The 26,391-nt window shown below is 43.2% G+C and overlaps 1 protein-coding gene across 4 annotated transcripts in view; it reads right to left on the bottom strand.

Moving 5' to 3' along the window:
* Positions 1-19,321: 19,321 nt before the first annotated feature.
* The window catches only part of AFG1L (AFG1 like ATPase), a 193,514-nt gene continuing 186,444 nt past the window's right edge, over positions 19,322-26,391 (bottom strand). For 3 of the 4 annotated variants that reach the window (XM_083176932.1, XM_083176930.1, XM_083176929.1), the window contains exons 12-13: positions 25,768-25,881; positions 19,322-22,426 (exon numbers count right to left, since the gene is read on the bottom strand). In XM_083176932.1, coding sequence (XP_083033058.1) covers positions 22,298-22,426; positions 25,768-25,881 — 243 coding nt within the window. In that variant the 3' untranslated portion in view covers positions 19,322-22,297. The remainder of the gene's footprint in view (positions 22,427-25,767; positions 25,882-26,391) is intronic. The other variant, XM_083176931.1, reaches the window with a different exon arrangement.

Consider the following 26,391-nt stretch of genomic DNA (forward strand, 5'->3'; position numbering starts at 1 on the left):
GGAACATATGTTGCGGTGCATACCTACTTGTAATTGTGGTCACAAAGTTAAAGCTCAACGTGGGTATTTTGAGTTGCACATACTCAACATTAAAATATGTGTAACTCAAACACATTATGGCTGAATTTGACATATATGTGTGCCCTGCAGGTCTGCAGCCTACTTTAAATCAGGCTGTTTGTCCTCTTGATAAAATGTGCATTGTTTCCTAAAATTGTGCCAGTAGACTTGTTTTTTTACTCAACTTAGTCAGTTTACTAGGTACATCTAAAGTACAATTAAGGATCATGCCTATAGCAGCATACTGTATTTTTTTTTCTCTCATCCTGAAATTGATATCATCAGAAAATACTGCAATTGGTTCCCTACAATTTCAAACACTAGGTGGCGCTAGATGACTTCTGATGAACACAATCATGAAAATACTTCACTTTGCAGGTTGTTTGGATCCCTAACTACAGAAATTCACTAACTACAGAAATACTGTGGTCCTATGAATTAACAGTGAAGCAGGTGCCCACACACAGGTAGATATTAGATCCAATCCAATATCTGTCTAATTTCTGTTGAAATCCAGAACACGCCTGGTCATGGCCACACACAGAATGATTGAGTAAACAATCAGAAGGTTTACTCAGTTGTTTTGTGTGGCCATAATCAGGTGTGTTTGGGGTCTCCCACCCCCCCATCCCCGCACCGCTGGCAGACAGAGAGGCAGATGTATTAAGCCTTAACAAGAGATAAATGCAACGGTGATAAAGAGAGATAAACGTCACATCTTAACTGCCATGTTACAGGCTGTGTTTGAAAAAGTCAGTAAAGAACTGATTGGCTGGATGTTTATCTCTCTTTCTCACCCTTGCATTTATCTCTTGTTAAGGCTTAATACATCTGCCCCAGAGAGAGAGGCCGGCAGTAGGCAGGATATTACAAAACTCCTATTCAAATGAATGGGTGGCCACTGCCGGCATCTCTCTCCTTCTGTCATCAATGGTGGTGCGGTAAGGGGGGTGGGGGACACGGGAGATGCCACTGCCATGGCCACATCATTCATCATGGAGCGATGTGGCCAAAACCAGTACGATGGATAGTTCATCTTTCCATCTGCTGAGTGGATCAGCAGGCTCAATGAATGACCTGTATTGTATTGTCAACATGTCCACATATGGTAAGGTTTTAAACAAACAGTCATTCCATGTGTGGGCACCTTAAGATTTATATGTCCAAAGTTGCGTATAAACCTTACTAATTTCAGATAATGTTTTTGTGTTTTAAAAGAAACAATTTTTTTTTGCTTTTTTAACATATAGAGTAGAGATTGTAAGCTTGCGAGCAGGGCCCTCCTACATTTTGACTGTCTGTAAATACCCTGTTTGTTGTATCACTGTCTCCTTTGTAAAGTGCAACGGAATATGCTGCGCTATATAAGAAACTGTTAATAAATAAATAAAATAAGACACTCCAATTAAATATATAATATATAGAATACATTGGCATTTCAAATGTACTAACAATATCCCAAAAGCAGATAAAAAAGTAATCGTATAAAAATACAAAGATTGTATATCAACATCTGTATACATAAAACACAGTATTTGCATTTGCTACATATCCAGAAAAATTAGAGAAAGAGAGAGTATCACCAAAGCATAATACATATAGTAAACAGAAATGAGAATTTGGGGAAGGGGAGAGGGAGGGGAGAGGGAGGGGAGGAAGAAACACCAGACAAAAAAAAAAAACACTATCAAGATAAGAACATATCACATAATGTGCCTCATTACTTGGGAGGGCAATTTCAGTATTGAGGCATCAGTTGATCCATCATGCAGGAAGAGTACATAGTGTATTATCTAGTTGTCTGTACAAAAACCATTCAGTAGTCTCAAAAAGTTTAAATATATATGTCTGTACATCAGGGGCCAAGCTAACAATAAATGATTCCCATTTTTTCATAAACTTTTTTACACCATTTTCTATATCTGGAAGGGAAGCACGACGTTCATAATATAAAACCCTAATGAGAGCATTCTTTACCTCCTCCAAGGAGGGGGTGGAACAATTAATTAATATCTGCTTTTTGGCAATGGTCAATATGACTGATAAGACCGGTATAATTTCAGACCTGTTTGTAATAGACGGCCAGCTAGAAAATTCCAAAAATAAACAGGCCATAGGATGTTTCATAACCCTGGTATCAAAAGTTTTATTTATGAACTTTGTGCCAAAATCTGGAAACTTTTCCACATGTCCACATATTGTGGAAGAAGGTAGCCGACCCCATATTACATTTTGGACAGCACCCCGACTACCCCTGTATCTCATGGGCTCTCTGGTTGGGGGCAATATAAGCCCTCTGAAGAGTTTTAAAATGCACTTCCTGAAGGGAAGCAGTGTGTAAATATCTGAAAGAGGTCAACATATTGCCTAGGATAAATTCAGTTCCTTCTATATTGGGGATGTAATTTTTCCATCTTTCTAATGTTGTACACCATAATTTGTCTCTCAAAGACACTCGCAGAGTCGTGCGAAAATATTTAATTGGTACTCTTTACCTAGAAGGGCGCCCATCGTGGCCATCTCGGGCATTGAATGCACTAAAAAATCGGGTGCGATGCGACCGACGCAATGCCCGCGATTTCCCATAGGGAACACGTCGGCGTGGAGTTGAGAATAGAAAGTGTGGCGAGCGCAGCGAGCCCGAAGTGTGGCGAGCGCAGGTATCTGCGTCCCCTCGCGGGCTTCACAGCTGTCCGCGTCCGCTCGCCACGCTTCGGGCTCGCCACACTTTCTATTCTCAACTCCACGCCGACGTGGATAGTGGGGGTATGAAAAGGTCGTAGGACGCGTACCGACGCCCCGCGCGGGCTCGCTGCGCTCGCCACGCTTCGGGTTCACGTTGATCGTGGGGTGGCGTTAACAATTGTGGGGGCCATTTCACACTTCAGGGTGCCTATTTGGCCTCTGTGGGCCATTTAACATTGTTTCCTATGGAAAAATCGGGTCATTTGAGGCATTGAACAGGAAAATCGGGTCAATTGAGACATTTAACATTGTTCCCTATGGGAAATCGCGGGCATCGCGTCGGTCGCATCGCACCCGATTTTTTAGTGCATTCAATGCCCGCGATTTTTTACTAACGATGCCCACGATCAAAATCGTGGGCGCCATTCTAAGTAAAGAGTACCATTTAATTTTATAGGGACAATCCTTTGTCAGGACAAGTAAAGTGTGGAGGGGATCAGGCTCTTTCTCAGAGAACATGGGAGGGAGTTCTGACTGAATATAATGATGTGCTTGTAGGAACATGAACAATTATGATTGGGAATTTGGAATTTAAGTTGGAGTTCTGAAAGCAATAACAAGGTCTTGCCTCCAGGGTCAAAAACATCTTTCACTGCAGAAATACCGTTGTCTCTCCAGCCAACAAAACTGGCTTTATCAAGACCAGGTTGGAAACAGGGATTGCCCCAAAAAGTATCATTGGTGGAGACACCCGAATGTCTACTTAATTTTGCGTGTGAGGAGCGCCATGCTCTATAAAGTTGTTTAAACAGGACATCCCAGTTTGAAGCTGGGGAGTGTGTAGAAGTGCGGCTGGGGAATATGTGGAAAAAATGTCAAGTTCTGATAGTTTACAAAAAAAAGATCTGCCCCACAGCCAATCTGTAATATAGCGAAACATCGCTGCTTTACTAAATAATGCCACATCTGGTATGCCTAGCCCTCCCTCCTCTCGAAGCAACTGAAGCTTGGAGTACCGAACTCCAAACTCCAAGAAAAAACTTGGTAAATATCCTTTTTAGTAAGAGTAATTGGGAGCATAAGTGGTAAATACGACAATTTAGGAAAAAACACTCCAAAGTTAACCTCAGCGCGTCCCAATAATGACAGGGGAAGGAATTCCAAATCTGACAAAAGCTTGGTAATAGAGCCCAGGACTGGACCAAAATTTGATGTATAAATGTCTTATAAGAGGGGAATTTTTATACCCAAATATTTAAGGTGACTGCGTACTACTGGAAATCGAGAAAGAACAGGGTGGGCGGAAAAAACTGATATGTCCCCTGAGAGTGGGAGCACTTCCGATTTGACTATATTAATCCTATACCCAGCAAAGGAGCCAAAATCTTCAATTATAGACACTATATTGGGGATAGAGGCAATGGGATTCAAAATAAACAGGAGCATATCGTCAGCATATAAAGAAAGTTTAACCGTAGAGCTGCCTATAGTGATCCCTGAAAACTGGGGGGGAATTGCATAAAGCTACTGCAAGTGGCTCCAAGGACAACCCTGTCGGGTACCCCTTGATATCTAAAGGGGGGATAAGAGCATACCATTTCCCAGAATCTGGGTCAATGGATTCATATACAATCTGGTAAGAAGGGTCACAAAATCCTCCGGAGCCCCAAACCGCGTCAGCACCTCAAATAGGTGATCCCATGTCACAAGACCAAAATCCTTCTTGGCATCCAATGATAGTAAGACGAAGGCGCCGAAGGATCCCGCGCCCTGCATAACTGCCAATACCTTCCTTATATTGCTAACTGACTGTCTACCCTAAATAAAACCAGTCTGGTCGGAGTGTATTACGTTGGGGATTATAAACTTTAATCTGTCAGCCAAGAGTTTGCTAAGTATTTTGTAATCCGTATTCAAAGGGATATTGGACGATAAGAACCAGGTAGTTCCAAGTCACAACCCGATTTAGGTAAAAATTGCAGATTATTAAGACAATTTCTGGTAAAAGGTATACAGCTTTCCTCCAAATGATTTTCCTTATGTACTCCCGCAGAGTGAAGTGAGTATATAAATATCTAATGAGCGGCTCCCGGCCCCCTGCTGGCGAATGTGGAAAAAAAAAAGTGTATATATATATATATATATATATATATATATATATATATTAATGTGCTTCAAGCACATGAATAAAAATAGCATGCCCTTTCAAAGAAAAAAAAATCAGATTTTTTTACACCAAGAAAAAACAAAAACCTTTATTTTAAAAGATCACTTTCCAGTTCACCTTAAAAAGCTTTCGGTGAACAGTGAACATTGAATAGGGTGAATCACATTTTCAGTGAAAAAGATTCACTGCAAGGAGTGAAAACAGCCCGATACACCCCCAAAAAATGGTGAATCGGGAGCATTGAATACTGGCCTTAGTGTGATGAATTGGAGTTGAAGTTAAACTAAAATATGTGTTGCAACTTTCCAAAACATCATTCGGATGCTACGTGTAGGTCTTAATAATACAATCTGCATTTGAAAATATTAACTACCTTTTAAAATTTCGTTTTCTAATTTACACTGCCTTGAGTAAAACGCATAAAACCGTGTGTAGGAATAATAAGTGTACTCCACAATGTATACTATTATGAAAAGTAGACAAAATATAACATGAGCATTTGCTGTATCTTGGATGGGAGCGATTTGGATAATAATCTGCCTCCGCCATAGGAGTATTAACAGCATACTTGCCTACCTGAACCTCTCCGTGAGGGAGAAAATGCTCTGTTCCATGACTTCCCTGGTAATGTATGATTGCCATCACCTGTGGTTTGAGTTTGAAGAAACTCAGGGAGCCCGAGGTGTGCTCCCACCACCAGTGCTGTGCCTAAACATGTGCATAGGGGGTCGTGCGTTCGAATGGACCCTCTCCCAAAGGAGAAGGGCCCCGTTACTCCACTAACCCCTCTCAGCCCTAAGGCTGAAGAGGGGAAAAAAGGGATCGGTGGGTCCTCTTCGCCAAAGCTTAGAGGAACCCGTTCTCCTCAACCTCTGGAAGCGTTAGGATGTTGGGTCCTCCGCACCTGAGGGTTTGGAGAGACCCACGTTAGACTTCCCTCCGCCTTGCGGCTGGGGGTCACCCTCGAGGGAACCAAAGCTCTCCCCAAAAGGATGAGAGCTTCTGTATATTGGGGAGTGAATGGCCCATAAAGGTCAAACACACAACCCAAAAAAAACAAGTGACACTACAAAAAACAGAAAACTTGAAATGTGCACGAACGTGAGAAAAAGAGAAATATCACCTGTGGTTTGAAGAAACTCAGGAGCCCGAGGTGTGCTCCCTACCACCAGTGCTGTGCCTAAACATGTGCAAAGGAGGCCGTGCGATCGAGATGGACCCTCTCCCAAAGGAGAAGGGCCCCATTTTCCCCCTAACCCCTCTCAGCCATAAGGCCGAAGAGGGGAAAATAGGGAACGGTGGGTCCTCTTCGCCGAAGCTTAGAGGGACCCTCTTTCCTCAACCCTTGGAAGGGTCAGGACGGTGGGTCCTCCGCACCCGAAGGTTTGGAGAGACCCGCATTAGACTTCCCTCCGCCTTGCGGCTCGGGGTCGTCCACGAGGGGACCGAAGCTCTCCCCAAAAGGATGAGAGCTTCGGCACATTGGGGAATGGTAGGCCCATAAGGGTCAACCACACAACCCAAAAAAAAGTGACACACTACAGAAAACAGAAAACGAGAAAAAGTGCACGAACTTGAAGAAGGAAGAGAAATATCACCTGTGGTGAGCTAGGTAATTGATAAGAAAGGTGTTTCACCACAAGTGATGGCAATTATACATTACCAGGGAAGTCCAGGAACAGAGCATTTTCTCCCTCATGGAGAGAGTCAGGTAGGCAATTATGATTAATAATGAGTCCAGGGAGCCCTCACACTGCGCACCCTGTGCCCACAGTAAACCTATCTGGTGTTGGCAAGTGGAAACCACCTTCTCCCTGTTGCCATGATCCAGTGACATCTTCAGAAAGATGATGCCACACAGTTATAGCAAAGACAACTTATGCAAATTCCTGAATATCACTAGGAAAATGGCATCATAGTGACTTTGCCAGCATGAAGTAGAATGTAAAACAGAGGAGTGGGCTGCTGCACATAAGCTTCTTCGGTCATTAATGTACCACTACTCCAACCCCAACACTTTCTGTTATTATGGCTTTAACACCTGACAATAACTGTTAAGGTGGTACATCATTTTAAAAGGTGTTTATCCACTTTTAAACAGGGGACCTAAAAGGTTCCAAGTTCTTTGATGGGGGAAATCTCAGCATTACAACTAGAGATGTGCAGGCTCGGATTTCCCAGATCCGAGCCCGCATCCAAGTGGCGCTCGGAGCTTCCCGCCTGACTCGGATCCGGGCGTACAGGCAAAATGTCATCGCCCGGCGTCGGATTCTCACGAGATCCGGTATCCCTTAAATTGCGCCTCCCGCGCCACCATCTTCACTCCAGTCTAGGAGCAGGGTGGGAAAGGGTGTGCTGCTGCTGTGTAATGTCTCTCTGCTGTGGCCTCATGTGCTGCTGTGTACTGTATCTCCTCCTTTGTGCTGGGGCCTGCCTCTGCTGTATAGTTCACTGGTGCTGCTAGTGCCTGCACAGTACCTACCTACCTACTTCAGTATATAATTCCAGTATATAATCACAGTACATACCTACCTATCGCAGTATATAATTCCAGTCTGTTGTTGCCACTGGCTACCAGTACCTATCGCAGTATATAATTCCAATCTGCTGTTGCCACTGGCTACCAGTACCTATCGCAGTGTAATTCCAGTCTGCTGTTGCCACTGCCTACCAGTACCTATCGCAGTATATAATACCAGTCTGCTGTTGACACTGGCTACCAGTACCTATCGCAGTATATAATTCCAGTCTGCTGTTGCCACTGCCTACCAGTACCTATCACAGTATATAATTCCAGTCTGCTGTTGCCACTGAATACCAGTACCTAGCGCAGTATATACTGTCATTCCAGTCTGCTGGTGCCACTGCCTACCTACTGCTGTATATAATTCCTGTCTGCTGGGGCCTATCTACTGATGTATATAATTGCACTCCAGTGGTGCTGTCCTGTGGCATAACTCCATAAAAATAATGGAGATCCAAAATATGGAGGATAAAAAATAGGGAAAGATGAAGAGCCGCTTCCTCGTAGTTCTGAAGCTGCTGCCACTTGTCATGACATAGACTATGAAATGCCATCAACGTTGAATGCCAAGGCCGATGCCCAGTGTCAAAGTAGAGGGCATGTAAAATTAAAGCCAAAATTCGTAATAAATAAATGTAAATAGTTGGATGAGATATGTAAACTTGCCAATATGCCATTTACAACACGGAGTGGCAAGGAACGGCTAAGGCCACGGCCTACGTGCATGACCAGTGGTTCAGCTTCTCAGGCCGATCATAGTTCTCTTCCTCTACCCCCGATTTGTAGAAAATTTAAGAGAGTTAAGCTGTCATTGCCAAAAAAACAGCAAACAACTCTGCCTTCTAAAGACATTTTATCAAAAATCATCAAGGAGAGTCCAAAGGTGTTGGTGGTTGTGATGCCGAACCTTCCCATCACTGTACAGGAAGAGGTGGCTCCTTCCACCATTTGCAGTACGCCCTCTGCATATGCTGGAAGGATCACCCACAGTCTAGTTCCAGATTTTAATAATGAAGGTGTCAATGTTGTACACCAGGAGGAGGATATTGATGTAGCTGGCACTGAGGAGGAAGTTGACGAAGAGGATGCCGACGTGGATTGCTTAAATGAGGCACCGGGGGGGGGGGGGGAACTGTTGTTGTCCATGGGATGAAAAAGCCCATCGTCATGCCTGGGCAGCGGACCAATAAATCCAAAGCTCCAATAAGCAGGGGTAAGGATCTTGCCCACCTAGGGACATCCTCCCTTATACATTACCTGAAGACCCTTCATAAATCAGTGTTTAGTTCAGGAACTGTGGATAGGACCGTCAGCAGTCCAGGGACACCTAATTCCCTTGGTCCTCCTGTTGTATCCAAGTGCCTGAAAAGCACACCAGCAACTCCCTCCTTGTCAATTTCCTCCTCGATTCAGATCAGTGGGAGTCCTGCAGGTCATGTCACCATCATGACTGACTCCTCTTCTATCCGTGATTTCTCCAGAAGATCCTGCAGCGCTACGGCTACTACTGCTGGGAGTCTGTCATCATCCCAGAGGGGAAGTTGTAAGACCGCTAAGTCTTTCACTAAGCAATTGACTGTCCAACAGTCGTTTGGCATGAGGACAAAGTATGACAGCAGTCATCCTATGACATAGGCAGAGGTGCGGGGATGCACCTGACTCAAGCGCAGTGGGGGCTAATTTCCATGTTGTGCAAGGTTCTCCAGCTGTTTGAACTTGCCACATGTGAAGTCCATTCCGACACTTCCAGCTTGAGTCAGCGCTGGGTTACCCGCAACCTCATCCCAGCGCATGTTCCCCCACTGCCTTAGGCCAGCGCTGCCTCTGCCTAGCTCCGTGTCCTCCCCTGCTCAGCCCAGCGCTGTGTCCTCTGCTGCCTCAGTACAGCAACAGGTTCACAGGTTCCCCGCTGCCTCTGCCCGAATCCCCTGCAGCGCTGCCTCTGCCGTGTCTTCCGCTGCTGGATCCCCCACTTCTTCTGTGCTTGGTCCTCCGCTGCCTCATGCTGTGCCACAGTGCCGTGTCTTCCGCGCCGGGTCCTACCACTCAGTGGCCATTGCTCTCGCTCTTACCAGCGCTGCAAGGGTCCTTTAATTGTCCCAATTCTTGTTAAAGTCTAAAGGGTGCAGGGGATTGCCTTTGGGGCCCCCTAAGCCTCCGGGCCCCATAGCAACTGCATCCCCTGCACCCTCTATAGTTACGCCACTGATCAGGTAACAGCAGGACACAGGATCTCTGGAGCAAGCTGGAGAACTTGCAGGGGAACTGACAAGTTGTTCAAGGCAAGGAGGACTGTGGGAAGCTGGCTTATATTCCTCAGGTGATTGCTTAATTGACTGCAGCCTGCAGCAGCAGCCACAGTAGTACACAGAACCAGGAAGTATGCCTTGAGGTACCTGGATCATGTGACCTGCATACTTAGAACAGGGAATACACCTGGAGCCCTCTATCCTATGTGGCAACAGGCAGGGTTTGTGACACAGAGACATCACACCAGGGACTGCGGAGTGCGCCAATAGCTGATCTGCGGTGCATAGTACACCAGCGCGCTGGTAAGGGGCACACATGAGCAGCACGAGAACTGTGGTTTCTGACAGTAGAGCTTGCGGGGACATACAATAGATCGTGTTACTCAGCCAGAAATATCATGCATTCCACCATCATGGAATGCATATTCCAGACAGGAAGTAGTCAATCCATCAGCCCAGCTCATTTATCAAATACTGGCTGACTATCTGAATACTGTTTAAGCATCTCATAGAAGGGACGCAAAATCGGTATATACATATAACAAGTGCCAATACCTAGTGATAGATATATTTATAACGAAGTGCGCTCCCAAATTCGTAATAGGACCCATCCTATTTTAAACCCTCCCCTCAATTTCATCATATTTATAATGACCAAATTTTTATACTATAAAGACACATAAAACAAATACACACATTTTAAAACCAATAATCTAGAGGTGGAAAGACTAATGTCGACCTCCAACTGAAAACCACAATAATATTGAAAATTTTAAAATGATATCGAACTATTCATAGGAGGAATGTAATTCACCCTATTGATTCTACTAAACCACTTGAACAGCATGATAAAAATGCATTTAATGAATTGTATTCATTCAATCCTCGTGGAGTGACAGTCCGAGATCCATCTTGCCTCACGTTGTCTCAGTTGTTGTTCTGTCTCCACCCCTTGCTAACGGAGGGATGTGGTCAATCACCATACACACTTAAGGCTTGACACAGAATGATTATGTTGCATAAAGTGTTTAGCTTCTGGTTTGTCACTATCACAGGTTTCTAAGGCAGCACGTATTGAACAGCGATAGTTTGCCATCTAATCCTTGAAACACCTCGTCGTCATCCCGACATACATAAGCCCACATGGGCACATCAGGATATAGATAATACATTTTGAGGTACATGATAGACGGTGCTGTATTTGAATCACTCTGCCATTATGCGGAAGGAGGAAGGTAGATCCAGATGACATAGATCTGCATGTTGCACAATCGGGACAATGAAAGCAACCTTTCCTGCCCTGTGGTATCCATGTACAAATACTCTTGGAAGGTTGCAGGGTAGGCCTCATCAGAAGCTGCTTCAAGTTAAGTCCTCTGCGATAAGAGAGCATAGATGATTTTGCGCCCACTTCATGTAGTTTGGAGTCAGATGCAATAAACGGCCAATGTCGTTTGACCACTTTTTCCAAATGATGTGATTCGGTATTAAAGTGTAGATCATTCGTTCACAATCAAATGAGCGCTCTACCTGATTATCACTTCGGTCAAAATGTGCCCTTGCCTTTGATAAACAGTGTGTAATAGTGGTAGGCGAGTACCTCTCTCCAAGAATTGCATCTCAAGCAGTTGTTCTACAGCTAATATTGGGTTTAATATGTGTGTATTTGTTGTATGTGTTTTTATAGTATAAAAATGTGGTCATTATAAACATGATGAAATTGCTGGCTTAGAGGGCAGGGTTTAAAATAGGATGGGTCCTATTACGAATTTAGGTAACGCGCTTAGGTATGAATATAAATTAACACTTATGCTTATTATATTTTTGGCAGATAACAGTCACTAGGTATTGACACTTGTTATATATACAGTTGTGCTCATAAGTTTACATACCCTAGCAGGAAGTTTATCTACCTACATCTTTGGCATGATGATCACTGTCATTGTCTACTGTGGCAGCAGGGAGCAGCAGCTGCACTGTTAATATTTGGGCTGTAAGTAGAACTGGCTGGGTAGAGCAGGAGGTTAGAAGCAGTCTGGGAGAAATCCTGGATGTGTGAGAGCAGAAAGCTGTGATCCGAGAGAAGGTGGAGTGGCAGTCACCTGCGAAGGGTACTGTACATTAGAAAATAGGCAGGAATAGTGTAGTAGAGAGCTTTGAAGATGAGAGAGGTGTTTGAATTTAGGGGCCCATTCATCAATGAGTTTTAGCTATTCAAGACTCATTGCATATGATTAATGGTGCTCCTGTCATGTGTTTGAAAAATGGCAATGATTGACTGGCTGGAAATGATTGGCTGGAGCACCATATAGCATATCATATACACACTAGAACGATTTTCAGCCGATCGGCTGATTTTTAACGCAAATTGTCCGATCTCGATCGAATGCGCGCTCCCACGGACCTTTTGCTAAATCTTCTGATCTGACATGCTGCATGACAAATCAGAAGATTTTGCAAACGATCCATAGGAACGCACATGGGATCTTAAGAGAAATCTATGGTGAAGATGTGCGCTTGACTGAAATCTTTTGTCCAGACAGACAAGAGATTTCAAGTCTAATTTCTGCGCACATCTTAAGATCGCAGATCTTTCTAGTGTGTGGGCACCTTATAACTGTGCGATAAATGAGCCCCTTAATTCTGATGGAGCCAATGGAGTGACTCTAGAGAGGGGCAGCAAAAGGCAACAACACAGGAAATGAGGTAGCCAAGTTAATAATAGACTGAATCAAAGGGAAATAATTCTGTTATAATTTAATAGCAGTGTTTTATTTTTAACCAGCAATAAGATGTATATTGTGCTGAACATGGGTAAGAATTCTGAAATAACTCCAATTTCATTCAATGTTTTAAGAAAATAAAATCAGAAAAATGGCAAAATACAATGAATAAAGCACGCAGAGACCTTTAGAGCACAGTGAGTGTTATGTGGCAATCCTTTCCGATAACAGTCTGCTGGTTGTAGTAGCTTATATTTTATAGTATTGCAACAATGTGGGACACAACACAAGTCAAATATGTTAACAACTGTCCTACTTGTCTCCTATAGAGATCTGAATAACAGTCATAGGTTCAGCAGTAATTAGGTTGACAGTCAATAAATCAACCAATATTGGTCAACATTCAAAAGGTCAACACATGGAAATGTCGACGGGCATTAGATCGGCATGTGTAAAAAGTTGACACAAGCAATAGTTCGACATGGACACCATATAAGTTTAATGCTCCATGCTTCGCTACGCTCGGCACCTTATTATATTCTCCCTCTATGTCCATGTAAATAGTTAAGTATGAAATACCACCTTTTGACCATGTCAACCCAACGCATGTCAAATGTTTTCATGTGTTGACCTTTTGACTGTTGACCTATCAATCGCATCACCTGAAAAACATGCACAGATGAGAAACTTGAGGACAGAATTATTTTAAGAATTTCCCTTGCATTGCCCAACCAGCAGGTGGCACTGTAGCTACAGTACATAATTGTCAAACGGATACTTAAAGTACATTACTAGCAGCAGAGTCACCAACAGCAGACTATAGATAACTCTCATTAAATGACAACCATTTAACGTCTTATAAACACAACCCCACTTCCAGCAAAGTGCCGGCTATTAATAAAATCCACATACAGCATCTTCACTGTTTCTCTGCTAGGTAGACGGCATAGAACACTATATCGTCTTGTTCTAAAGAAAATAATAAATATTTTATGTACCATATAAGGGTTCCATGCATTCAGTGCTTCTGTACAATATTGAGGCTGCATATGTGCCAATTGGCGCCTGTGCACAATAGTCTCTGCCCAAACTATGACCAGCTATGGCAACTATGATGCACAGAATAAACAGTGCCTGATCCAGTCCAGTTGTCACAAGGGGATAAATCATCAAATCTAAATGGATGGATTGTATGCAGATTGTGTGCACAACGTGTACACACAATTGTGCAATGTGCGGTCCCGTGTGTCGGAGGATTGGTCCTCTGATCAGACGTGCTGCACGTCTCATCAGTTGGGATTGGAAGCCAATTGCATGTGCTTTGAAGCACATGCAATCTCTCATTTGACGGCTCATACAACCGGTGTCATTTGAATGACAGTTTTCAGACAGGTTAGTTGCATACAATCGATTGTGAGACGACCGGCCGTAGGCAGCAGCTGGATTGTATGGCGACCATCGAATGATATTTTGGCTGTGTGGCCACATACGAGGGGATTTGTAAGCGTACACATCCCCTCCCATGACTTCTAAGGCAGGTTAACAAAAAATAAAACTAACAGATGACAAGTATTATTTTATTCTTTCATTTACAGTAATTAGATAATGCCACAGAGTTAGTGTGTTGCTTTTTGGTAGCAGAGACAGGATTTTGCAGTATTTTATTACATACATTGTATTACATTTATGTATATTCTTACACATAAAAATGTTAAATTAATTTGCATTGACAATAATGGAAAAATATATTATATTAAATAATAGTTGTGCTATATGTAGCAGAATTAATTGCCACTTTGTTGTTCATTTAAAGATATCAGTTTACATACAGTGCAGTCTCACAGCACAGCGAGTGCATGCTTTGATTTCCCCCCGCCACCCAACATAAAAGTGGTAGGCAGGCAGGATGGAGTGCATGAAACATGCCTTCTTTGTTGGCTCCTGACACAAATGGCGGTGCAACCTGCGTTCTCTGCTGTGGCAGCAGCAAATAGCCACAATGGAAGTCCCTGCTCATCATCATCAACAACAACCACCAGTGTAGTGTATGTTTACTGCTGGGGCTGGGTTGTTGATAGTCAGTGTGTGTCATTGGCGGCAGTGGGACATTATGCATGTGCCAGAGGTTTGGGGGCGTCGCCTTCTGGCCAGGGGGCGTTGCCTATGATTGTGGTAGTCCCACTAGGCTTCCATATTCCACAATGTGGGGGTCATGGCCAAAACTCTGGTGGCTATAGTCCCTCTGTGTCTCTGCATGCGCACCGCGTCTATTCACCGCTGCTCAGCACAGCAGCGGCGGGGACTCCCAACACTGCTGGCCTCAGTGGGATGCAGGACAGTCCCAAAAAACTGGGACTGTCCCGTGAATACCGGGATAGTTGGGTGGTATGGTGCGTGAATGATATGATACGGTATGATAGCTATAGATTGTAAGCTTGTGAGCAGGGCCCTCCTACCTTTTGACTGTCTGTAAATACCCTGTTTGTTGTATCACTGTCTCATTTTGTAAAGCGCAACGGAATATGCTGCGCTATGTAAGAAACTGTTAATAAATTAATAATACTGTTAATATTATTTATAAACACTAAGTAGTAACTTTATTTGCCAGGACCACATTTACATTTTTAACATATCTAACTAATTCAATAAATAATGACACTTACAATAAAAATGTGAGGAACCTTGTTTAGTAGCAGGTGTGCAAATTTATATTTCGACAAACCATGTTGTGATGCAACAGGCTCTGAGATTTACAATGGAGCTTGGTTAAATCTCCCACTTTCCTAAGCCCATCATATAAATATCCGTCTAAAGAAAATCTTCACCTCACAGTGACAGGCCACAAATTCAATCACTCATGAGTAGCATAAGACATAAGCATATGTCCCAACTGTGCCAATTTTCACTGGATAGTTCTGTTTTGGGGCACTGTCCCGCTGTCCCAAGCTTGGACCTCAGTGTCCCATGGTGGTGCAGCTGGGAGGTCCCTTGTTACTGTTGTGAATAGATGCTGTTCTCATGAGAGATGGAGGGACTGGGGACATTTCAGCAGCTCCTGGAGCACCACTGTGACGGCAAGCATGGCTTGTTATAGTGGCTTTTCTGTGAATATATGCCCCTTTTGCCAAGGCCACTCCTCCATTTTGGCCAGGTATAAGGGGGGGGGGGGGGGGGGGGGGGGTCCCGGACCCAGATCACTAAATCAGACTGGAGGGAGGTATGCATAAATTAAGCTATAGATTGTAAAGCACAATGGAATATGCTGCACTATAGTATATAAGAAACTGTAAATAAATAAACAATAAATAAATGTTACAAATGCAATTTAACCCCTTCCCGACATTTGACGTACATGTACGTCATGGTCGGGAAGTACTTCCCGACATTTGACGTACATGTACGTCATGACTTCTAACTGTCACTGCGTCTAGAGACGCAGTGACAGTTAGGTGATGTCTGCTGTCCCTGACAGCAGACATCCCCCCTCGCCGCCCAGGGGGGGCAGGGGTGCCCCCCCCGGTCGGCGATCGCTGTGATTGGCTGTTCAAATCTGAACAGCCATTCACAGCGTTTCCTGTGTTACCGGCGGCTAAGCCGCTCGGTAACACAGGGATCGGTGGTGATCGGTGCTGTCAAGTACAGCACCGATCACCACCGATGTGCAGCCCCCCCTCGAACCCGCCGGGCACTCACCCGGCAGCAGCAGCAGCTCCCCAGGCTCCCCCGTTGCGTCTGGAGCGCACGCAGCGCTGCCATCCTCCCCCCTCCCCCCCGCAGCAGCAGCAGCAGCATCAAGCTGCAGAAAAAGTTAAAAATTAAATATATGCACTTAAAAAATATATTTTTATTTATATATATATATATATATACACACATATATATATATATATACATATATATATGTGTGTGTATATATATGTATATATATATATATATACACACATATATATATATATATATATATATATATATATATATGTGTGTGTGTGTGTATATACCGCACCGATTACCACCGATCGCCAGCCCCCCCCCCTCCCACCCGGCAGCCCCCCTCCCTCCCACCCACCCGGCTGCCGCAGCGCCAGCACCCCTCCCACCCCCCCGCCAGCCGCAGCGCCAGCCCCCCTCCCAAAGCTGGTGACTAAAATGGGGTCACTTGTGGGGGGGTTCCACTGTATTGGTGCTTCGGGGGTCTTGCTAATGCGACATAGCACCCACCATTCATTCCACCACCAAAAATCACTCCTTCCCTTCTGAGTCCTGCCATGCACCCAACTGGTATTTTTTGGTCACACGTGAGGCATTGCCGTACTCGGGAGAAATTGGGGCACAGATTTTGGGGTGCTTTGTCTCCTTCATTCCTTGTGAAAATAAAATTTTTTGAGCCAGAACTGCATTTTTCTGTAAAAAATTACATTTTTTTACACAAAAATGCAGATCTGGCTCAAAATTTTTCATTTTCACAAGGAATGAAGGAGACAAAGCACCCCAAAATCTGTGCCCTAATTTCTCCCGAGTACGGCAATGCCTCATGTGTGACCAAAAAATACCAGTTGGGTGCATGGCAGGACTCAGAAGGGAAGGAGTGATTTTTGGATTTTGCAGCACAGATTCTGGTTGAATGACCCCCGAAACACCCATACAGTGGAACCCCCCCACAAGTGACCCCATTTTGCAAACTACACCCTTCAGGGAATTCATCAAGGGGTATAGTGTACATTTCAAACCCCCCGGGGTTTCACCAATTTTGATACAACTGAGCTGTGAAAATGAAAAATTAATTTTTTTCATTTTCACTGCCCAGTTGTACCACAATTGGTGAAACCCCTGGGGGTTTGAAATGTACACTATACCCCTAGATGAATTCCCTGAAGGGTGTAGTTTGCAAAATGGGGTCACTTGTGGGGGGGTACCTAACTTTTAGCATCTTATGGTGCCTAGAAACCTACATTGTGCCTAAAAAATAATCTCATAAAAAGGAGGCTCCAAAATCAAGTAGGTGCTCCTTCTATTATGAAGCCTGTGGTTTGGTCACCGTGCACACTAGGGTCACATATAGGATATTTATGAAAACCAAAGAATTGGGGGAATCAATTTTTAGTCACATTTCTCTAGTAAAATCTACTGTGTTCCTTAGAAAAATGTATTAAATTTGCAAATCTGCAAAAAAAATGAAATTTTGAAATTTCACCTACACTTTCTTTTAATTCCTGTGAAACACCTAAAGGGTTAACAAACTTCCAAAATGCTGTTTTGAATACTGTGAGGGGTGCAGTTTTTGAAATGGCATCATTTATGGGGGTGTCTCACATACAAGTCACTCAAAGTCACATCATAACTGACCTGGTCCCTAAAAAAATCAGAGTTTGAAATTTTCTTGAAAATTTGAGAATTTGCTATTCATATTTGAAGCCTCCTAGTGTCCAAAAAAATGAAAAGGAGGTTGAAATAATGATTGCAACATAAAGTAGACATATGGTCTTTGTTAGTTATTAACTATTTTGAGTGGTATGTTTATTTGTCTCACAAGCAGAAAATGTGACATTTTGCAAATTGCAAAATTTTCCATTTTTTCAGGACATTTTGGTATTTTTCACAAAAAAACACAGACTGTATCGACCCAAATTTACCACTAACTTGAAGTACAATGTGTCACGAGAAAACAATCTCAAAATCACTGGGATAAGTAAAAGCAAAAAAAAGTTATCCCCACTTAAGTGAAACATGTCAGATTTGAAAAAAATGGCTCTGTCAGGAACGCAAAAACTGGCTCTGTCAGGAAGGGGTTAAAGAGGTGCTTACACATATGATGGTTACAAGTTGGCCTTTACCACTGATGTTTTTACTCTTATCTTTATATTACTTCTTTCTCATCATTTATTTTTATGACACCAGCATATTCCATTCCATTTTACATTTGGGAAAAACAGAAATACAACAAAACTGACATACAAGTTGAAAAGAGGGCCCTGCTAAATAATCTGTGCCATTTCTTTTATTTACTAACAGTTATTTCATCACACACAAATTTAGTGCTTTATACTGTAGATAATATTTAAATCACACCAGGCCCTGCCCCACTAAATCTTACCATTTATATTACCGATCACATGGACAGACATACACATACAAGAGGTAGCCTACACAAGGCGAACATACAAACGCTGCACAGATTTTCCATGATTGGGAATTGACCTCATAACTTCAATGCTGGGAGGCAGTAATGCTAACCATGGAAGTCCAAGCACATTACCACTTGGCGTCACAATCTTTTAACCCTTTGAGTGCCAGCGTTGCTGTGGTGGATCATCAAAATATATCTTAAAAATGCCAGCATCGCTCACTGCTACTGTTCTTTTAGTATAAATAAATACAAACACAGCCAAGTCAATTAACTGAAGTTTAGTTAAATATTGCACCCAAAAACAGAACAGTGGCTGTGAGTGATGCTGGCATTTTTAACAGATATTTTGAGGCTCTCTTACAGCAACTTTGGCACTCAAAGGGTTAATTGAAAAAAAGGTTTGTTTGGCACTTTTCACACCTATTTTTACAAATTCCCTTGGCACTCAAAGGGTTAAATGTAAGTGCCTAGTGGTTGAACTGGGATCAGTTTCTCAAAAAGAATTATGGTCAGCTATTTATGCATAAATTAGTTATATTTTCTTGAAAGGAACAAAACAATAAGTAAATCTCTAACTGAGCCAAATAATCATAAATAATCTAACAATAACTGTTGACATTATTAAAGTACAGTAGGAGCAAGTTTCATCTTTGCTCCTTTGTCTATGGCTAGCCATGGCTATTCTATTGTTCTCAGCTGCAATACAATACGTATTGCAGCTGAGAACAATAGAATAGCCATGGCTAGCCATGGCTAGCCATGGCCAAAGGAGCAAAGATGAAACTTGCTCCTACTGTATGAAAAGGATCATATAGTAATTTATGAACATGTCTACTTAGAGCCTCCAAGATATATATCTTATATGATACGCCAAATCAAGTTTTGAAATATTATATACTAAATATAGGAGATTTATTATTGAGGCAGACCACAGCAAGCAATTATATTTTTGGTTACAATAGCACTGGACGAATCAATGCAAACTGCTAATAAATCACTCCCAATGCAATAATAATGATTCATATATCTGTGATCTGTAGCACTTAAACGTTTTACAAATTGCTTTTACTATGTATTGTGAGTTTGGTGTGTTCCTAGAGAGAATAAGATCAATTCACACTTGGTTCCTGTGGTTTATTTATAAATAATGTTATCACTGAACCAATAACAGAGGGGGAGACATATGACTGGTCGTTAGGGGCAAAATCAGTTACTGCACACATTATGTGCAGCAGTAACCACTTCCATGTATGGAATAATGCAGGAAAGAGATCAAAATGGGACATGGGCGCAATGCATCGCTGTCATTATCGGCGCTGCTAACTACAAGATAGTGCGCCGATATGCTAGGCAATGTATGAACATCAATTTGACTAACTGTTACGACAACTGCAGCCATTAAATTCAACAGCTGCATCTGTCATTGCCCAACGCACAGCATTGACCCTGGATATCAGAGACAGTGTTGTAACAATGGCACTACAGCCCAAGCAGCGGCTTGGGGGAACCGGCGCTGTGGGCCAGATTGAAATGGGTGTGGTCGTAAGTATGGAATACGCTGAAATTGACCCTCCAAATATGTCCACCTCCTTGGAAGAGACAGATGCTAGAGGTTCTACTGGACAGATGGCTAGAGGTTCTATTGGGTAGCGTATATAGCTACTATATATTGCCCCTTGCAATGAGCATGTAAACCCCTGATAACTTGCATGTACCCCTCTGGTAACAAACAAAAACCCACTAGCAATGAATAAGAAATCTCTGGCAATGAGCAAGAAAACGCTAGCATGTCACCCCTGGCAGCGAGCATGAAACCCCAAAATAAGCATGAAACCTCTGGCAATGAGCATTTAGGGAAAAAAAAACTATAAGTGTGTGGGGCGTCGGTGTCAGAAATTGTGCTTAAAAAAAAAAGTTTTAATATAACTGAGGGGGGAGGGGGGGTTGGGGGGGTTTCTGACTGGTAGGCTTAGCGTAGGCTAAGCTACGTTGTCAGCCTAGCCCAACGGCTACCTAGTGTGGTCAGTGTAGTGTCCCCACGGCAGCCCTGCGTAGTCACCGTACTGTCCCCACGAGCTGCAGCTCTGTCCCCAGTGACCCTGGCAAGCCTAGTGAGCGCCTCTCACACAGCGCTGGTAATCGCCAGATCCCCTGCGCTGGTGGACACCGTCAGAGAGGCGATCATGCGGGCGCCGGCAGAGAGGCGCTCCATCTGTCTGAGACGCATAAGCGTCTCAGATGCTTGTGCGTGTCAGTAATTCTTGCAGCAGGGCACGGCATCCCTGCCTGTGTCCGCTTCATGGAGAGGGACAGGGTTAGGGGTTCGGTAGCGCGTATGTCTCCTGCACAAAGGGGGGGGGGGTGCGGTGCACAAGTGCGTCTCATGCACAGTAAAGGACGCATTTGCCAGTGCTCCATGTTGCATACTGGCAAATGCCTCCATTTCAAACCCCCACTATTCATTCCAGCCCGAAGCATGCCGAGCGAATGCGGTACGCATCCTCCTGACCTGTTCATACCCCACTATCCACGTCGGCGTGGAGTTGATTGTATAAAGTGTGGCGAGAAGGCACGGATTACTTGACGTGGATTACTTGACAAGCTTGGTGGCGAGCTGGGCTCGCCACAATTTATAAAGACAACTGCTTGCCGACGTGGATAGTGAGGGTATGAACAGGTTGGGAGGACGCGTACCACGTTAGCTTGCCACGCTTCGTGCAGACGTGGATAGTGGGGGTGTTTCAGGAACACATTCACACTTGTCATGTCAGGCAGGTTAAAATGGTCAATGGTTCCCACACAATGTAATAAGACTGACTACGCTAACTGCGTAACGCTGACTGACTACGCTAACTACGTAAGCTCCGGCTAGCCGCAAAGGGGCGGGAACACTACACTGATACTGACAGGAATGCTGACAACGCTGACCGTGGGAACACTACGCTGATTCTGACAGGGGCGCTACGCTGACTACGTAACTGCCGCCGTGAAACCAAAAAATAATTGGCGTATCGTTGATAAGTGATAATTGAATATCGACCTTTGTCTGTAAAAGTAATAATATGTCTGTTTGTGAAAACATAGCACAGGATTTTTAAGCATAGAAAATCAATTTAGCTGCAATAATACATTGGTGAAGTGTGGATTGCTGACTTGCAGTGTTACATATGTCTATTCTACAAATGCGTGTTCTGTGGGTACTTCCTATTGCTACTGTATAAGTAACCCTTACCTGCAATACCAACATTTGTATTGCCAGTGGATGTTTTCTGTTATGTTCTCAGAAAATGGAGCTTTTGAAAACAATGACACAATCTCAAGCAAACCACTATTATGACACATACAATAAAAATGTTAAAGCACATACAATTAACTCTCATTCATTGTGAACACTTCAGCATTAAATAGTACAGATGAGCCCCTGAAGTGTAACTCTCAGGTACTCCATGGTTTTGTCTCACTAAGTCCCATTCTGTTCTTCTCTTGTCATACAGTATGTACTATAACAAATTGCATTTGCTGTCATAAGCACCAAAATAATGTTTGATAATTCAATATCTGTATAACTCAATTGTATAACTAAACTTGATATAGAAATACAGCAGAATCCTCTTAAATCCTGCTAAAATGAGAAAAAAGACATTTACAGTACATAACATAATGGTCCTGAGTGTGTTGTGTAATCCCATTGAGGATGTATACTTATGTCATCCCTCAAAGTGATGTATTGTGCATTTATTGCATTATTTTGGCACATAGTGATGACTATTTCTGACTTCTATCTCCATCTCTCCAGTACTGGTCTGTCTGCATTTCAGTAAGACGGGATAAGGTGCGGTGAAATGCAAAGAGTTCCTCCTCGCCTGTGAACATGGACAATTCTCCAGAAGATTCCTGCACATAAAGGGCAATAGTAATGTGGAAATTAGAGACAGACAATGGCTTTACACATTTCATTGATGACTCAACCATAGTTGGGAAAACATAGGTAATAAAAGTCTGACATTGACTATAACATCATTACATTGTTGAGGGGCTGGTTAGATGCTTCATCCTTCTGTGGAATGAATGAATGAATAAATAAATACTATTATAACTTAAGATATAAGGATTGGATATATTTCTAATAGTAATATCATACAGCTGCCAAATAGCACAAATGTCCTGGGCCTTGGTATAAGTAGCTACAACTAGGTTTATTTGCAGCACAAAGATAAATAAGCTTAAAAGAAGAGCCGAACCTGTCTGGCTCTAACAAAACAAAATGAACTCTACTCAAAGTGAGAAAACCTAAAAAGGAGTAGTATCCATATGATACAGTCACAATCACAGTGTCTTCCAACAGGCCTGCTGCCTGCTTCCCAGGTAGGGCCAGATGCACTAAGCTTCAAAAGTGATAAAAAGATTGATAAATAACCAACCATTCAGCTCCTGTCTGACATTTTGCAAACACAGTCTGTGACATGGCAGGTAGGAGCCGATTGGCTGGCTGTTTATCATTCTCCACTTTATTACTTTTGAAGCTTAGTGCATCTGGCCCATTGTGAAAAACCAAGACTAGCAACTGACACACCTTATATCAGCCTCTCACAGCTGCTCTGACAATGGGGGTAAATCAGACCCGATGATCTGGCTACAAATGTGCAGCAGCCAGCAATCCAGTAGACTCTGCCCCACTAGAGTGAAATCCCGACTTGAAAGATCTCGCAGCTGATAGGCACGCATCATGACCCATACGCAGTCCATTGATAATTGCCCGGCCTGTGAATTCGTGGCCATGCGAACAGGTCTGTATTGGCCGCAAGGCTGCCAATTAGCTTCTGTCCACCAGAAAAAAAACTGGGACCTAGGGTGCACACAGGGCCTGATTCAAACCTCATCGCTGTGCTGCAAATTTTCTGCCCCCTCTCATTAAATGCCTGAGTCCGTCTGCATTTTTGTGGACACTCTTATTAAATGCCAAATGCCAGCTTCCTGTCAATCACGAGCATACAGCCTGCATTAAAAGTTCATGGCTGGCTTAGTTTGCACAGTGACCTTGTGCATGCGCACTACATTCTGTGAGGATGTGCGGCCTCTCAATAATCGCTCGCGCTGCAAATTCTTTTTAGCAATGGAATTGTTTTGGCCATGAAAAAATCCTGTTTTTCCAACTTATTTCTCAGCCCTATCTATAGATGAAAAAAAAATTGCAATTCATTAGCCTGTGACAAGCCGAAGGCTAGAATATGCAGTGACACAATATATAAATATGATTACTATACCGATAGAACACTTTTTTTGTTAACCTGTTTTTGCTTAATATTCAAAAGAAAAAATTCACTTTAGCACAAATGGAACATGATCCTAATTCAGAGATGGATGCATATGCCTGATTATCAGGAATCTGCGGCTGTGCAAGGTCTGTTCAGCACATGCATGTGCTGGGGGGGGGGGTGCGGAAGGGGTGGAAGGAGGCCTGCACACCTGGAAATGGAGGCGTGTTGGGATGGAAAAGCCAAAGGTGTGTGTGTCGCCACACAGACTTCCTGGCCTTGCAGACCTCTTTACCTTGGTCAGCTTTGTAAGTTGAGGCTAACTCAGCTGACCATCTGCATTAACTTTGCGACCGATGGCCATGATGTTGGACCTCAGCTTGTAACATTTATCACAGTGCTGGGATCACAGCTACATGCAGAAGGCATCTCTTCTACCTAGATGTCTTCTGCATGTCGGGCCTGATTCTGGATCAACCACAAAGGAAAACTCATTATTAACTGCAGGTGAGGCAGATGTGCAGAAAGAGTTACATTTGTTTCTGTGCAGAAGTACAAACCCTACCCAAATCTACCAATCTCTGCACATGTTATGGAAGACGTCCCGCCGGCCTGGAGACCCCTGACCGGGATCCCATTGGGGGTGCATCCCGGCCTGCAGGATATCCTGGTTAAATACAGCAGTGGCCCTCACAGGGAGAACCCCCAGAGGAGAAGGTAAGGCTCTTGCCTCGGGGGGCAGCGGCAATGGGCCCAGCAAAGCCCCAGCCTCACCTCTCCCCCCACAGCAATGGCTCAACGGACACGCTGGCCACCCCTCAGCTCAGGAGATCGGGTGATACAACATGCTGAATAAGAAAAATGGCCTGCTAGCCCTGTTGCTGCCCTGGAAGTAGCTTTGATCAAATTGTTGCAGCTGATGGCTGCTTAGGAGTTGTGCAGCTCAGAAAAATATGTTCCCCATCTTATATATATCTGCTTACTGTAACTGATTACTTGTTACCTACCTGGCTGTTGCAGTGACCAAGTGGCGCCGCTGCCAGCTGCCTGAGGGGTAGATTTATTAAACTCAGTGAAGTGATAAAGTGTCTGGTCTTTATCACCGGCCAATCATCTCCTACCTGTCATTTTTCAAACCAAGCCTGTTACTTCTCAGTTAGGAGCTGATTGGTCGGTGTTAAAGTACCAGCCACATTATCACTTCACCGAGCTTAATAAATCTGCCCCTCTGTTCTGTGCTCAGCCAAAACATTTTCCCCGTGTCTCCCATGTTCTTATACACCACCCTCCTCAGGGTACATCTAGTGTAAGTCTGTATGTGTTATGTATATCTGTACTGCCACTGTTTACTTGTTGCTTTCCTGCACAGAAATCCAAATATAATTTCTAGTATATCTGGCCTAATAAATATTTTTATATAAATATTTTAAACACCTATTTACTTTTAAAAAAAAATTGATCTTTGTGCCTATGCATTCAAATGTGTACTGTTCTTAATAGTTCTTCATACTCTCACTTTTGCTATTGTGTAATTTTCTGTTAATGAGTCAACACGAATTTGCTGCTTTGTCCTGCAAAATAAAGTTTTTGCTAAAGTCATTGTTTCTCAAGCTTGGTACTCAGGACCCCAAATAGTTCACGCTTTCCAGGTCACCATGCTTAATTATTTTGCTCATGATTATGTGGGGAGACCTGGAAAACTTGTACTGAACGGTCTTGAGGGCAGAGTTTGAGACCTATGGTCTAAAACAGGGCTGGGCAATAGTGGCCCTCCAGCTGTTGATGAACTAAACATCCCAGGATGCTTTGCATTAGTTTTGCTATGTGGCCATGCTGAAACTGATGCAAGGCATGCTGGTATGTGTAGTTCATCAACATCTGGAGGGCCGCTATTGGCCAGCCCTGGTCTAAAACAAACAAATGAAAATCCTGTAGCAATAACTTCAGTGTTTGTATTGCACACGCTCTATGTCACATTACCTCACTAAGCTCCAGATCATCCAGAAGTATTCTAGAATCCATATGATCAGCATCTTGAAGTTTTTGCATGAACAAACTTTGCAAAGGGATATCTGCAGAGCAAACCACACGCACCTGGAAACAAACAGGGCTTCTTTAACACACAAACCGGCGATGGTGTAATACTCAGGATGGGCATAAAATGTAAATAGGATGTGAAGAAGTGGTTAAAGTTACCTCAAAACATATATAAATACTGGTTCTCCTATTTAATGTCAACACTACATCTAATATAAAAAAAAAATAAAAAAAAATTGAAACATAAGATTCAGAAAATAAGAGCTTTGTAGTGCTAGTTGTTGGTTAAGGTTGAGATTATCCATGCAGGAGAAAAGGTGTAAGGGGTGTGGGTTCCTATTCTAACAGGATGTCAATCATATTTTAAAGACAATAATGTCCATATTCAGAATGGTCATAATGTTGACATTGATGATTTCGACATCCATCATTTAGACACTAATGAAATGTAAACATGTTACAATGCTGACATATAGTCCTGGGTAGCCCAGCGGAGACTTGCCTGCTTTTGGCATTACAGTGATGTGTTCTAGGTTCTGGTGGTCATATCAGTGTTACATAGAAGGA

This window comes from Crinia signifera, chromosome 3, assembly GCF_055691185.1.
Source record: "Crinia signifera chromosome 3, ASM5569118v1, whole genome shotgun sequence".
Classification (NCBI taxonomy): Eukaryota; Metazoa; Chordata; class Amphibia; order Anura; family Myobatrachidae; genus Crinia; species Crinia signifera.